The sequence below is a fragment of the Podarcis erhardii genome (assembly GCF_964252035.2).
Source record: "Podarcis erhardii genome assembly, chromosome: 2".
In the NCBI taxonomy this organism is placed as follows: Eukaryota; Metazoa; Chordata; class Lepidosauria; order Squamata; family Lacertidae; genus Podarcis; species Podarcis erhardii.
In genome coordinates, this window is record NC_138498.1 from 41,773,550 (window position 1) to 41,787,588 (window position 14,039).

The window sequence follows — 14,039 nt, forward strand, 5'->3', positions numbered from 1 at the left end:
TTGAGTACAGTACTTTAGAAGTGGTTCCTTAAAATCAAGGAAGCTAAGAGGCAAATGTTTTATTTAGTTATGGAGCTTCTAAACTGACCTTCTTGTAAATAGAATCCAGAGTAGTTTGCAAAAATTAAATAATCAACCAGTAAAATGCAATTAAAATTTTAAATCCTACACCAACATTTCTAAAAACCCTCACAAATGAAGAGATAAAACAACCCAAGGTTTATGGATAATCTAATTAATTCTACAAAAGACAAAGGAATTCAAAGGTGTCTGGGCAATATTCAATGACCACATTCTGTCCGTGCAAGGATTTCCACTTGTGCAATAGGTGTCCACCCTCTCTCCTCCCCCCACATGCACACTGCACCCTTCCCAAATAAGCTCCAGAGGGTTGAGGGAATCCCTATAACAGATTTAGGTGCATTGAGTTAGAAGGACTAGTGGTATATTGTTGTTCTGATGGTGTATAGCAGGAAGCCAATGAACCTGCTATCTTCCTGAAGATTTCTGAAGATATGGGTGCTGTTTTCCCTCTGAACCTGATTCTAGCTGGTAGTAGATGTATGACATCCAAATCCAAGATCCAAATCTTGTTTTGCTTGAAGAAGTGCCAAGTCCTTGAAGCAGCCATATGCTTATTCGAACCCAGTTGTCAGCCTAGTCAACATTTTGCATCCTCAACAACGACCTAGACCTATGGTAGTTCTGTGGGCATTGGCAGGTGGGGAATGTCACTAAATAAATGGTGGGGGAAACCCATAGCCACAGAAAATTCTGCAGATACAGTGGTACCTTGGTTCTCGAACGGCTTAGTTGTCGAACACATCGGTGCCCGAAGGCCGCAAACCCAGAAGTAAGTGTTCCAGTTTGCGAACGTTTCTCGGAAGCCGAACATCCGATGCAGTTTCCACTTGAGTGCAAAAAGCTTCTGCAGCCAATCAGAACCCACGCCTTGGTTTTCAAACAATTTTGGGAGCCGAACAGACTCCTGGAACGGATTGAGTTCGAGAACCAAGGAACCACTGTATTTCCTTATTTGTGTGTGTTGCGGGGGGGGGTGTGTTTTCTTTTTTAAAAAATATTCTGAGAAATGTTGGTTTACCTCTAGTTCTTGTACCTCTTTCTCTCTGCATCTCTCTTGCCCCTTCATCTGTATTAGGAAAGGGGCCATGTGTTAAGCTTTCTCTTTGTTGCGTGCAGCCTTTGTTACTTAGCTGAGTTACTTACTCAGAATTAAATTGTCAGCTTCATTACCAAACATACTTTCCCAGTGCTCTGCCAGCAATTTGCCAATAAGCATGCTATCCCCCTCAGGAAAGCAGAGCAGCTTGAAAAATATTAAAACTGTGTTGTGTCACAGTTGCTTCCCTCCCAACTGCGGGCTTGGTTTTCTTTCCTCTTTCAGATCTGCCTGCTCTTGTGGATTCCAAACCTGCCAAGCAATGATGTCAAGAGATCTTTTCTCTCGCCCCCCCCCCTTACTTAGTGCCCACATTCAGTGATGTGGCTGTTTCACCCTCCCCTGCTGCTGAAATTCCAGCTTATTCAAAAGGTTCAGGCTGTTCTGAGTGGCCCACATTAGTTGGGCATGTTTCCTTTCTATCAGATGAATGAGGTGGGTGCACAATACATCTGCCTCCCACAGACATACACTTAGCTGAAATGCAAGGCCTTGCCCACAGCAGAGAGAGAGAGATTGGAGAGCATAAGCAGGGGCACTGTATATGGCTACAGTTATTCCATGAATTTCAAATATTGGCTTCTATTGCCATATTCCTGAGATTCTCAGCTTTCACTTCTAGCCCTCCTGGTTCCAAATATAACATTTTAAAAGCAAAAGGCAACATCTGCTAAAAGCTCTGAGACGGGGTGGGGGTGTCTCAGAGGAGCTTCCAGCATGCAAGCTTCTTGCAGTTTCCCTGTTCACAGTTCCCTGTCTTTACTATACACAAAAACACATTCCTAATTTACCTCCCATACCTCACTCCTCCTTAGGAACATAGGAAGCTATCTTATACCAAGTCAGACCATTGGTCCATCTAGTCATGTACTGTTAGTACTGACAGGAAGCAGCTCTCCATGATTTCAGGTAAGGAATCTTTTCCAGTTCTACGTAGAGATGCCTAAATGCCAGAGATTAAACCAGAAACCTTCTGAATGCACTGATCTACAGCCTCCTTCCCCTTCACTTTTGCATTCGTTTACAGTTAGGAGACAGAACATGCTTAACTTTAATGTGGGTAGCATTGTCTTATCTAGCCTTTTATCTCTTCTGTTGATGCTGAAAAGATTTTGCATCTAATGCATAGCAAACACTCAAATTTTAAAAGATGGAGCACATAGGTAGATAAGTAGATTTGGTATAGATCCTCCTGTTGACAGGAAGAAATCATCATCATCATCATCATTGTTATCATTATTTTTATTTTTATTATCTGGGTTGCCCCAAAGGCTTTGTAGGAATGGCTTGCCTGCCATTGTCTTTTAAGTTCCTGTTTCTTTTCCACTGAACTCCAGTTTTCATATGTGCAACTGCACATTTTTACATCATCTTGGAAAATGAATCTGGGGTAGGAACTTAGTAACGGATAAATAAAATCCTTGATTGTAAATAAACTTACTTTGCTTTGTAGGATTTTGCCAAGCACTGAACGATGAGCCACTCAATGAAGGAAACTTTTAGCTTTCTATTATTTTGTCCAGATAATAAAGCTGTTTTCATATGGATTAGGGATATATTTGTCTCTCTGTGTGTATGCATGGTAGATCTGTGTCTATGTGTATTTGCAAAAGAAATAGTCTTTGTCTTCCCAGATACTAAGCCTATTGAATGGAGCCCAGTGTTTGCTGGTATGCACACCTGTGGGAAGGGGAGGGAAGGCGAGCTTTTGTTTTGATGTGAGAGGCCCATATGCTGATCTGAATAACCTCAACAATCCATTCACACCTTTGTCTTTCTTCTCCTATGTCTGAGGTCCCTTTTCCACTTCTTTGTTTTTACTTGTCTAGTCACACGTGTTCTGAATAGCTGCTCTGAGCCATTCAATGTTTCTGCATGTGTGCCTGTGCTTATGCATTTGAAGGGCGGGAATGGTGAGGAGGGGGGAGCGAAGAGGAGGGGGAAAGGCTGATAAGCTGTGACAAGTTGAACAAAACAGACTTCTGATCTCCCCCCCCCCCTTTAAAAATCCTGAAAGCATTATGGTTTCTTGGACATAGCACATAGTCCAGACAAGTGGAGCTTTCAGAACTGAACTGCCCAGATCTCTTTCCTGTAATAGCAGTTGCAGGACCAGCTTCTCATACAGCTAAATTCCATACCTTTCAAAGGGGAGAGAGGTCTGTAAAGGTTTGCACAAGCTCACACATCTCCCATGGAAGCGGAGCTGGGGTCAATCCCTTGGACTGCTCCAATTCTCCCACAGCCCAACGGGCAAAGAGAGAGAGGGGGGGTTCGGAACTGAATTGTCTGTTTCTCTCAGGAGTAAGATTCCAGCTCTAGCTCCTGACAGTAATGAATCATCCCAATCCTGAACAAAAGTAGCGAAAAACTGGAAGAAAGCACTGTTGAGAACACAAAGGTAGGGAGAAGCTGCTGCTGCTGCTATCACTACTACTGTGATTCTTGGTCACAGAGCCAGCCAGAACCAGAGAGCAGAATAATCCTCAGGTGCCATATTGATGGACAGCCTGCATGGGCAGTGTAGGAGAGGGAGAGAGAGAGGTGTATTGTGGCCTAGGATTCCCCACACCAGAATCAATCAATACCCACAGCTTCACCAGTGACACCCAGAATTAAAACCATGAAATGATTCTGTGTGTTTTTTTCTAACCAGAATAACACCCCAAGCTTGCAAAAGGGGCTGTGCTGCTTACTTAAAGAGGAACAAAAATAGTTCAAAGATTTTCAAGCAATGGTGCCATCATGACAAGACTCTGGGAGCAGAGATCCAGGGCCCTGTTCAGTAGAATGAACAGGATGGCTCCCAAATGCAGAACAGCAGGATTCTCAAGTTGTGAAATCATTGAAGTAACACACATTACAAAAAATGAAGGAGGGGGTTTTAGGCACCTAAGACTATTAAATTCAAAGACTAACATTACCTAAGTGCATCCCTACTTTTGAGCATGTACATCTGGACAAGCCAGCCCTGAGGACTCCATGATCCAGGTCCTGCAAAAACAGTGTCTACCTAACACTGTCATCATTAGATAGCTACACTTTTTTCGGCATGCCAGACAGGGGGGAAAAGTTGTAGGAACCATTTTAAAATTAGGATATTAGTATGTTTCCTCCTTTCATGCAGTATATGTCTTCTTTCCCATGATAGACTGCTACAAACGTGTAGTTTGTGTTCAAAAGCCCACCCACTTAAGACCCTTTCTTCCAAGTGTTGCAAGCCTAAGCTGCCACATATAGGGATTAGTGTATAATAAGCAACTCACTTTTTCAGCTTCAGTTCTTTATAGTAAGCTCAGTAATGGATAGTATATCCAAGTTTATGAGCCGTAGCTCCTTTACCAGTACCATAAGACCAGCTGTGTAGACACAAATCAGGCTCTGAAGAGGTGTGATTGCTCTGTTTGTGCCTGGCTTTTCCCTTTAATTCCCCCACTCTCAACCCATGAGTGTGGCTGTGAAGAAGAAAAAGAGGAGAGGCAAAAGAGTCCAAAGAATTCAATGCAATTTGGAATTTTGAATATAAATAGGCCGGAAGCAGACAATAAGTCTGCCATCTTATGCACATTTACCCAGGAATATGTGCCCATTGGACTCAGTGGAGCTTAGTTCTGAATAAACATACCAAAGACTGTTGGAAAGAAAACACTTACAGATATGGCAGAGAAGGAAAGACATTAGTAAACCTGTTGCTGTTCCCCTGGCTTCTGCTACCCTGACACACATACCTTTGCATGCTTTCCTGTGGGTAATTGGTTTGGTCATGTCCCGATAGTACCCCTCCTTACAGTAGTGACAGTGACGACCTGCTGTGTTGTGGCGGCAATTAAGGCAGACACCTCCACTCTTGCGACCAGATAATTTGTAGAGTTCCATATTAAAACGGCACCTTCTGGCGTGTAGGTTGCAGTTGCAAGCTGAAAAGAAAGGAGACAAAAAGAGAGAGAGAAAAGAAATGTTGCTGCCATTGAATGGTGGCACTCATTTAGGATTACCCTTGACAAAAGTGATAAATACTTGTCCTTAATATATCTGAGTAAACCTGAGAACACCTTAGGCGTGTCCTAAGCCCCAAAGTTGTCATCCCTGCTATTCCGAGTATAGAAGGAAATAATACAAGAAAAATTATAGCTGAAAATGTTTGGCAGGGCCAACCAAAGTAGTATAACAAGTTAGCATGAATACATGAGTTTCTGTTTTCTCATGGAAAACAAAAGATACATTTTAAGGATATAAATTGTTTGTACCAATTCAAAATCACAATTTATCAATTAAATCTGAACTACACAAGGCTCCAATTTTCTTTCCCAAGTCACCAGGATTTTGATTTTCACACTAATCCAGTATGATCAAGAGGGCTGTGGTGCAACAGCTGCAAGTACTCTTGGATGAAAACAGTTATCTTCACCCATTCATTTAGGTTCTGGCTTACAAAGAAGACAGGTGCTGCTCTTACTGTCCTTTTGGTGCCAGTTCCTCTTTCAACAAGCCTTCTAAGCGAAGGTGTTGTTGTTGTTGTTTTTAATAATCCTAATCAGTATCTGTATTGGATGTGAAATTTCTTTTATATATGCAATTGTTGAAACTGTTTTCATATATGCAAGTGCTTTATATATGGTTTTACTGTATTGTGGCATCACCTCTGGATGCTTCATAGGAACCAATTCATTCATTCATTCATTCATAATTAAATAAATAATGAGAAATGAAGATACATCAAAATTGACAGATGCATCTATGTCTAACAAACACTGCAAATCCACACCTGGATTTCCTGGTTCATCATGAAGGTCTCATGGCTCATGGTTTCTCACTTTGGTTTGGAAGAGAAAACTCCTATTCCTTTGTTTACCTGATACAGCTGGTTGGAGATTAAGGCATTATATTTGCTTAATTATCACATTTCAGTCCTAAGAATTACAATGTAGCTTCTTGGTGTGTGTGTGGATGTGTGTGGGGTGTGTGTGTGAAGTGGTCATAACTCTAATGTGGACTGCCAAACTATCTCTTATTGAAATAGAATAATAATAGAATATTGTTAATAGAATAATAATAGAGGGTCATTTTGTCCAACCCCCTGCAATGCAGGAATCTTTTGCTTCAGTGTGGGGCTCAAACCCACAACCCTGAGATTAAGAGTCTCAGGCTCTACCAACTGAGCTATCCCAGAGGTTTATCTGTGTGCCACGTCTATGGCAACTGAGAAGAAAGAGGAGTTATTTGCTTTTATCTTGTGATAAAACTTTAAAGTAAATTACATAATACATGTTGGTTTCTTTTACCAATATTACGAAGTCTGCTGGGTCTTAAACAGGTGCCCTTCAATCCCAAAGCAACCAACCAGTCGCTTGAAGTAAGTAGCGTCTTTAGCAAAGGAAATGCTACCCAATTTTAAAAAGTTTTAAAACCATTCCAGGCATAGGAGGGAGGGGGGAGAAAATATGTTAGGACCTGGGCCAATAAAAATGTTGATTTTTTTCCTTCGGCATAGAGCTGGGGAGAGGATTTATAGATCCCAGAGCAAATGTGAGTCGGGTTCTCCCCCAACACATGCACACACACCAACCAAACCTAGCCTACTAAATTCAGTCCTAGCACAATAGGCCATATGCAATGGGTAGGATTTGTTATCAGTGCTACAGACCAGCAAACAACAATTCGGATACAATTAGTCAAGGTTAAAAGTCCCACTGATAACACTGTAGTAAAAAGCTGTAGCCAAAGTTTGTTGTTCTATTCTGCCCACAAGAAAGTAACAGAAGTAACAGCAAGAGTAGAACTTCACCTTCTCTCACGCAAGCTCTGGTGTCATCCATTCTTGCCCTGCCTGCTTGGTTTTTGTCCATAGTTGGGGAACTTGTGGGGGCCCAGGTTCTGCCGGACAACAGCCCCTATCATCCCTGACCATCAGCAATGCTGGTTGCAGGGAGTTATAATCCAGCAACATCAGGAAGGCCACAGGTTTCCTTCCCCAGCCGTAGTGATTGAATTCCTGCCTATAGATGCACGCTCCATCTTAGAAAATATCTAAACCGCGTACACAAAGCACTCATAAAACAGTATAAAGTATCCAGCCTGGCAGAAAAGCTGTCTGCATCTCACCTCCTCTCCTATTTCTAATCCTGGGTTAGGGTTTGGAATGCAGCAAGTTTTCTGCTTCCTTATCGCTCAAGTAATCACTGGGAAGCTGCTCTACTGTGCCAACTCGCAGGGGTTTTGTTGTGTCTGGGGTTCTGCCACCATTGTCCTGTACCACACATTGCAACACATCCTAGCTGCTTTAGATCCAAAGCAGACACTCTTGTAGCTGCTTATTTCCTGCCTTCACCGTGCACCTGTATGCAGAAACCAGGCCCTGCAAACCATGCTGGCACCATTGGAACGGCAGCTCATACAGGCTCTAATTTCATTAGGAGTGGAGATGGATGGATTAGAAACCATTGTCTTCACCCTGTCCCTGAATGCCCAGCTTCTGAAAATCCTGCCACTGGGTTGGCCTGGCCTCCAGCCAGCACTCATTGGCAATTATGCTTGTTAGCCTGCTGTGCTTTATGATGCCCCGTGGAAGAATTGGACTTGCTAAGAAATACTCTTACCATTACAGTAACTTCCAAAAAAAGAGAATGAATGCCATTGGCACATTTAATAAAAAGGAGAAACAACTAAAGAGTAAAGGCTGGAAGAGGCCCAGGAGGAGCAGAGTTACATCCTATCGCTCCCATGTACCATTCCCTTGGAAGGCCGGACGTGATGCAATTATGGCTTTCCTCCTTAGCTGCTGAATTCTGATGGCTCTGGTAAACATGCTGCTGCTGAACAACTGCTTCTGTAGCTGTTCCATTTTGTTCAAGGGAACACAGGGAACCCACAGGAGTTGGGGGGGAAACAATTCCAGAAGAGTGGAGCAGCTTGCTTTGGGGTGGTGAGTCTACATCTCACAAGTGTAATAATAATAATAATAATAATAATAATAATAATAATAATAATAATAATATACTCTGCCGACTGGATTGTCCCAGCCACTCTGGGCAGCTTCCAACAACTATTAAAAACATAATAAAACATCCAACATTAAAAACTTCCCTATACAGGGCTACCTTTAGATGTCTTCTATAAATTGTATAGTTTTGTGTTTTGAAACGAGAAAGTCTCACAAAAGCCTCCTTCCCCATACTTCATGATTCCTGTAACAGATCAGACTGGCTTCTCTCCCATTGGCAAAAGCCTTATTTTCTTTTGGGTCCACTTTGTTGGTGGTGCTGGCCAATTCTTTTTTCTTTAAAGATCTACTTTCTCTTTTGCAATATTTTAGCAAATAGGAAAATGCATTTAAAAGACAGCATCACTTTTTTAAAAAACAAACAAAACACATTTGCTGCCTTCCCTTGTCACGAAACAGGTAACTGGAGAATGTATGTACACATTGGAAATCAGATGCTTACTCTGAATGAAATGGGTTAGCTGAAAGGGATAGTGATTACGGTAGGTTTACAGAAAGTCAGGCAAATCCTTTCCTTGTCCTTCTGGTGACTTTAGGAACTAAGCAATGCCCCAAAGCAACCTTAGGGGAGAGGGGAATAGGGTCTTATTTAGACAATGTGCCAGAAGGCAGTGATCAGGCTTCCTTCACTTTTAAAGGGAGCAAGGGCAGCAAAAACACATGGTAGCTCCCCCTGTTGGCTGGGTAAGAATCAAGCTGCACTACACTTCCCACTCAGCCAGCAAAAATCCCCTATTCCTCTAAGCCCCGGTATATTTCCAGAATGATGAGAGAAGAGCTCATGCACAACCACTGCAGTTCCATGTCCAGTTTTGGGGATTTGGGGATTGGTGAGGATGTTCCAGCTCTCTTAACTTTTCTGCAAGGGCTAGATATCCCACCTGTCAGTAAAGATTGCCTCCTATACTGGCCCCTTCCCCAATATAGTCACCCCACCCATTTTCTGGATGTTCAAATGCAGACATACTGATTTACAAATGTAACAATTAGAAATTAGTCTCAGGGTGGCATCCGACAAGATATTTTCTTCCTAAGCCAAGGGGCTTTTTGCATATTTAAATGTGGAGGGTGGATATGGAGGGGTTAAGAAAATGGAGTTTTTTGAAGTGGGTATTTGAAGCAGCAAATTAGAGATTGGCGTTGCTTGACACTTTCCCCTCCCACAGTTTTCCACTCAATTATATTGCTAAAAATGCTTGCTTGCTTACATAGCTGGGCACATGGGCTGTTCCTGCACTCCTATAGTTCTGCTACTGCCTTGCTACCCAGGGATAAACCATAGCTTGGCTTAGGGTTGTGTCCAATATGAGCCAAGATTGTTGGGGGTGGGTTTCTTTTGTTTTCTTTTAACTCCTTGTGGTTTGTCTAGGGGAGATAAACGACGTGCCAAGGCTTGGACGTGATGCTAAGCCAAACCATGTCTTAGACCTTGATAGCACAACAACAGGAGGACCTGGGAGAGGTACACAGACTTTGTGATGTTCACTCCTGCAAGTGACAAATTGGCTTGCACTAAACCATGGTTTGGCTTAGCATTTCATGCAAACTAGGCTTATAGATAATACAGATGCCAAGCCTGATGCAAGGTTAATGCATTAAATCTCTATTTTAGTTGGGGAAGCGAAGAGCAGCATGTCCTGTTAGAAATAAATGCCTAAGGGCTTGCAAAATGTTTCTTTAGCACTCAATTGGAATCCACTTGGGAACAATTTGTCCGCTTAAGCTATTTGTCTGTACAATCACAGTCTTATCTGGTTAAGATCTTTGTTGCAGCTTTCTCTGGCTGCAGGCAAAACAGAACCTCTCTGCACACAACTTCTACCTGCTTCCCAAATATTCTCAAGGCTTTTATATTCTAGATTTGTTGCTGGTTGTTCTTGTTAATCTCACATGCTGATGCTATCAAACTTTCTTTTTTAGAATTTCCAAATCTTTGTATTTCATAATGAGAGGCAGACCTTTTTTTGATTGTGATTCTCATCACCTTATTTCCAAATTATTTGTGTCTACCTATTCTTTTACCCACATTTTTATAGACGTATTAAAAAATAATTCTCCCCTTTGTGCCTTGGAGTTATGCACTTCAACCAACCTCTGCAGCCTTTCTCTGGTTCCCCTCACCATTGGAGGTCGTGGGGACAAAATCTGGAACAGCCAAGAGAGATACATGAAATGCTATATATTCCCTGCCCACTTTTATTATCTGAGCAGCAAATGTGATCTTACTCCAGCAGGCTTTTCTCAGATGCAATCTTTTAATGCCCAGCAATACTGTGAAAGAGACTAGTTGACTTGGCAGCTATATTAGCTGAACATGCCCAAGCATCACCACTTGACCAAAAGGAATTGGTGACAAAATTTGCAAAGGCCACAGCACACAAAGTGAGATATTGATGTGCCTGAAATTGAAACTTTTAAGAGACTTAAATTTTAACATCACAATTCACAAGATTATTCAAAACGACCTGTGTGCTAAAACATTGTCTTCTGTATACGAGAAAAATAATCAATGATTGTTGTATTACTTATTCTTGCAATTTAAAATAAATTTAACAGTTTCAAGGTTTTCGCTTTTCTTTTTTCTGCAAGACATCCGTTTTTTGAAAATTCAAGTTAGCAATTTGGGGGGTGGGGGGTGTGCAAGTAGTTAGTCTTGCCTAAGGCGCAAAATAGCCCGGCACCAGCACTTACAGTAGTCAGTGATGGTCAATAACTAGGGTGTCTTTTTAAAATGATGGGGCAAATTCATGAAGGATAAGGCTATCAATGGCTTCTAGGCATGATGGCCATGCTCCAACTCCATTCTCAGAGGCAGTGTGCCTCTGTATACCAGTTGTTGGAAATCACAGGAGGAATGAGTGTTTTTGTGCTGAACTCCTGCTAGCAGGTTTCCCACAGGCATCTGGTTGGCCACTGTGAAAACAGGAAGCTGGATTAGATGGACCATTGACCTGATCCAACAGGCTCTTTTTATGTAAGATTAAAATCAGTTCTCTTTTCATGTTATTTAGCTTTGGATAAGACCTTGGAAAAGGAACCACATTATCCATGGGATGTTGCAAATCCAGTCTGGATAGAAGTGACTCACAGGGTGAGCCAATGGCTGGGCAATGACTACAGTTTGGGAGCTATGAGCTTTTTCATTTTTGATCTCACTCTTAAGGTCACACCTTAGCCCCGAGCTTGAAATGTTACGACTGCTGCCGTGGTTTCAATATGAAGATGTTAAGCAACATAAAAGAGGTCCTTCCTGGATTAGACCAGAAATCTACCAACTCCAGCATCCTGTTTCCAAGAATGGTCTACCAGATGTTTCCAGGAAGCCTACGGTCAAGGCATGTAGGTGACAGTGACAGCTGTCCCTTTCTCTTGTTCTCAAGGCAACCTAAAGCAACTTACATACAAGCAAACGACACCCATATAGACACATTAAAACCAAAACATTAAAAACATTCCACCCACTTATAAAAGGCCACAGATAGTTAAAGGCCAAAGGCCTTGTTATACAGGAAAGTTTTTGTCCAGCACCTGATGGTGACAGGCCATCATTCCACAAATGGTGGAGCCACTGCAGAAATGGCCCATTACCCTGTTGCTACCCTTCAGACCTCTCAGGGAGGAGGCGCATGAAGAAGCCATATTGCCCTGAGTATCCATATAGCCAACATGGATAATAGGTAAAGGTAAAGGTACCCCTGCCCGTACGGCCAGTCGTGTCCGACTCTAGGGTTGTGCGCCCATCTCACTTAAGAGGCCGGGGGCCAGCGCTGTCCGGAGACACTTCCGGGTCACGTGGCCAGCGTGACTAAGCTGCTCTGGCGAACCAGCACCAGCGCAGCACACGGAAACGCCGTTTACCTTCCCGCTATAAAGCGGTCCCTATTTATCTACTTGCACTTGGGGGTGCTTTCGAACTGCTAGGTGGGCAGGAGCTGGGACCGAAAGACAGGAGCTCACCCCACCGTGGGGATTTGAACCGCCGACCATATGATCGGCAAGTCCTAGGCACTGAGGTTTTACCCACAGCGCCACCCGCGTCCCAACATGGATAATAGGCATTTATTAATAGGCCAATCATCCATTAATTTAGCAACCTTGCTGCAAAGGTTTTCATCAGCTGCAACTTCTGGACCAGCCATTAAGGAAAGCATCACACAGAACAATTCAATATTATTTGTTTATTTATTACCTGCCCTTCACTCAAAGGTCCCAGGGCAGATCACAACAGTGAAATATATTATTTTTTTAAAAAACAGTTTAAAACAACTTCCAATCACAAAAATATGGGGATTACCAATGCCTGGCTACCCTAGTCAAGCTATCCTGACCAAGGAATGGTTGAAGTTGTCAGACCTGCTGAAGATGTCAGAAAGCACACCTAGCTTGGGCCTCCAGGGACAAATATATCATTCCAGTGACAAAGATGTATAGGAATACCCACAAGTGATGTATCTGCTCCTTCAGATGGAGTGCAACCTTGTTCAGAACAGCCAACTGACACAGACCTGAAAACCACTCATCCACAGAGCCTCCATCTTGTTGGGATTCAAGCTCAAACTATACAGTTGTACCTTGGTTGTTGAACACTCTGGAACTCTGACGTTTTGGCTCCCAAACAAAACCCAGAAGTGACTGATCCAGTTTTCGAACGTTTTTTTGGAAGCTGAACATCCGATGGGGCTTCCGTGGCTTCCGATTGGCTGCAGGAGCTGCAGAAGTCACGATTTGGAAGTCAATCACTTTGGAAGTCAAACAGACTTCAGGAATGGATTCCATTTGACTTCCAAGGTACAACTGTATTCTATATGTGGAGATAACCTGCCGGCACACTTTGATATCTACTAATAACCAATTCATATAGGTGAGCAAACTAAACACGTAAGATTGGGTCTGTGGTCCACAATTACTGCAGTTTAATGAGCATGGAATACTAAGATGTAATCTGCATGTAGCTCAAAAATCAGGTCCCTGTAAATGCAGAAATGTCACTTCATTCCAAGTACAGTGGTTAAGTATTGCCAATGAATGGGTGTTACAACAGCTTCCAGGAGAGGGAACTGGCAACTTCACCTGACGTGTAACATTGTGCCATTATAAATGAATCTTGCAGCCTTGGGGGGGGGGGTAGGGACTCAAAAGATGGCCACTAACACACCAGAACTGACTTTTTCACACAGTCAGCTTGGCAAAACCCTAACTTTCCCTCTTCCTGGTCTCCTGACTCGTGCTAGGGAAACAGAACACAGTGTGAGCTCTTTGGGAGCACTTACTGGGTCCTCCTCCTGATGCCAATGAATTACAAACCTCAGCTCAGCCTCTTGATGTGCCAGACATGCTAACAGAGGCTTGACAGATTGCAGCTCTTGGGAAGCACTGGTTTTTCCTCAGATGTAGAGCTGGCTCCAGGGAACAGTTGGCAGGTCAAGCTGCTTGTTTCTGCCCAACAGAGCAAAACCAAGTGTTTGTGCTGCCGTAGTACAACTTGGCCAAAATACGCTTGATCTCCAGTTTCCAAGGTGGAGCTTGGGAGCAGGGGGTGGGAGATGATTTGTTTGCCCAGGATAAGGATCATTCAGTGGCTGATTCTCCTGCTGTGAAAGTGTGTGCATGGGGCGGGGGTCTCAGGAGCCAGGCAGGATATTGAACAATGAGAACCATTATGTGGGTTTCATGCTTTTCCACAGACATCTAGTGTGGCTGATTATCAGAGAAAAAGGACCAGCCGTTGAGTTTGCTGTGGTAACTCCTCTAAGCTTAACTTTTGTGTTTTTCCACATGCCTACTCCCTACCCCATGCAAGAGGCGCTGGATGCCACTGAGCACGTCAACCTTGATAGAGTTTTCTAACAGGATGCTAAA

At 43.0% G+C, this 14,039-nt stretch overlaps 1 protein-coding gene across 5 annotated transcripts in view; it reads right to left on the reverse strand.

The window, feature by feature from the left end:
• Positions 1-14,039, reverse strand: part of NTN1 (netrin 1) — a 131,107-nt gene that overhangs the window by 46,178 nt on the left and 70,890 nt on the right. For all 5 annotated transcript variants that reach the window (XR_014153091.1, XM_081848687.1, XM_081848686.1 and 2 more), the window contains one exon: positions 4,909-5,097. Coding sequence is in view for 4 of the 5 variants with exons in the window: in XM_081848687.1 (XP_081704813.1) it covers positions 4,909-5,097 (189 nt within the window). In the remaining variant the exon portion in view is untranslated. The remainder of the gene's footprint in view (positions 1-4,908; positions 5,098-14,039) is intronic.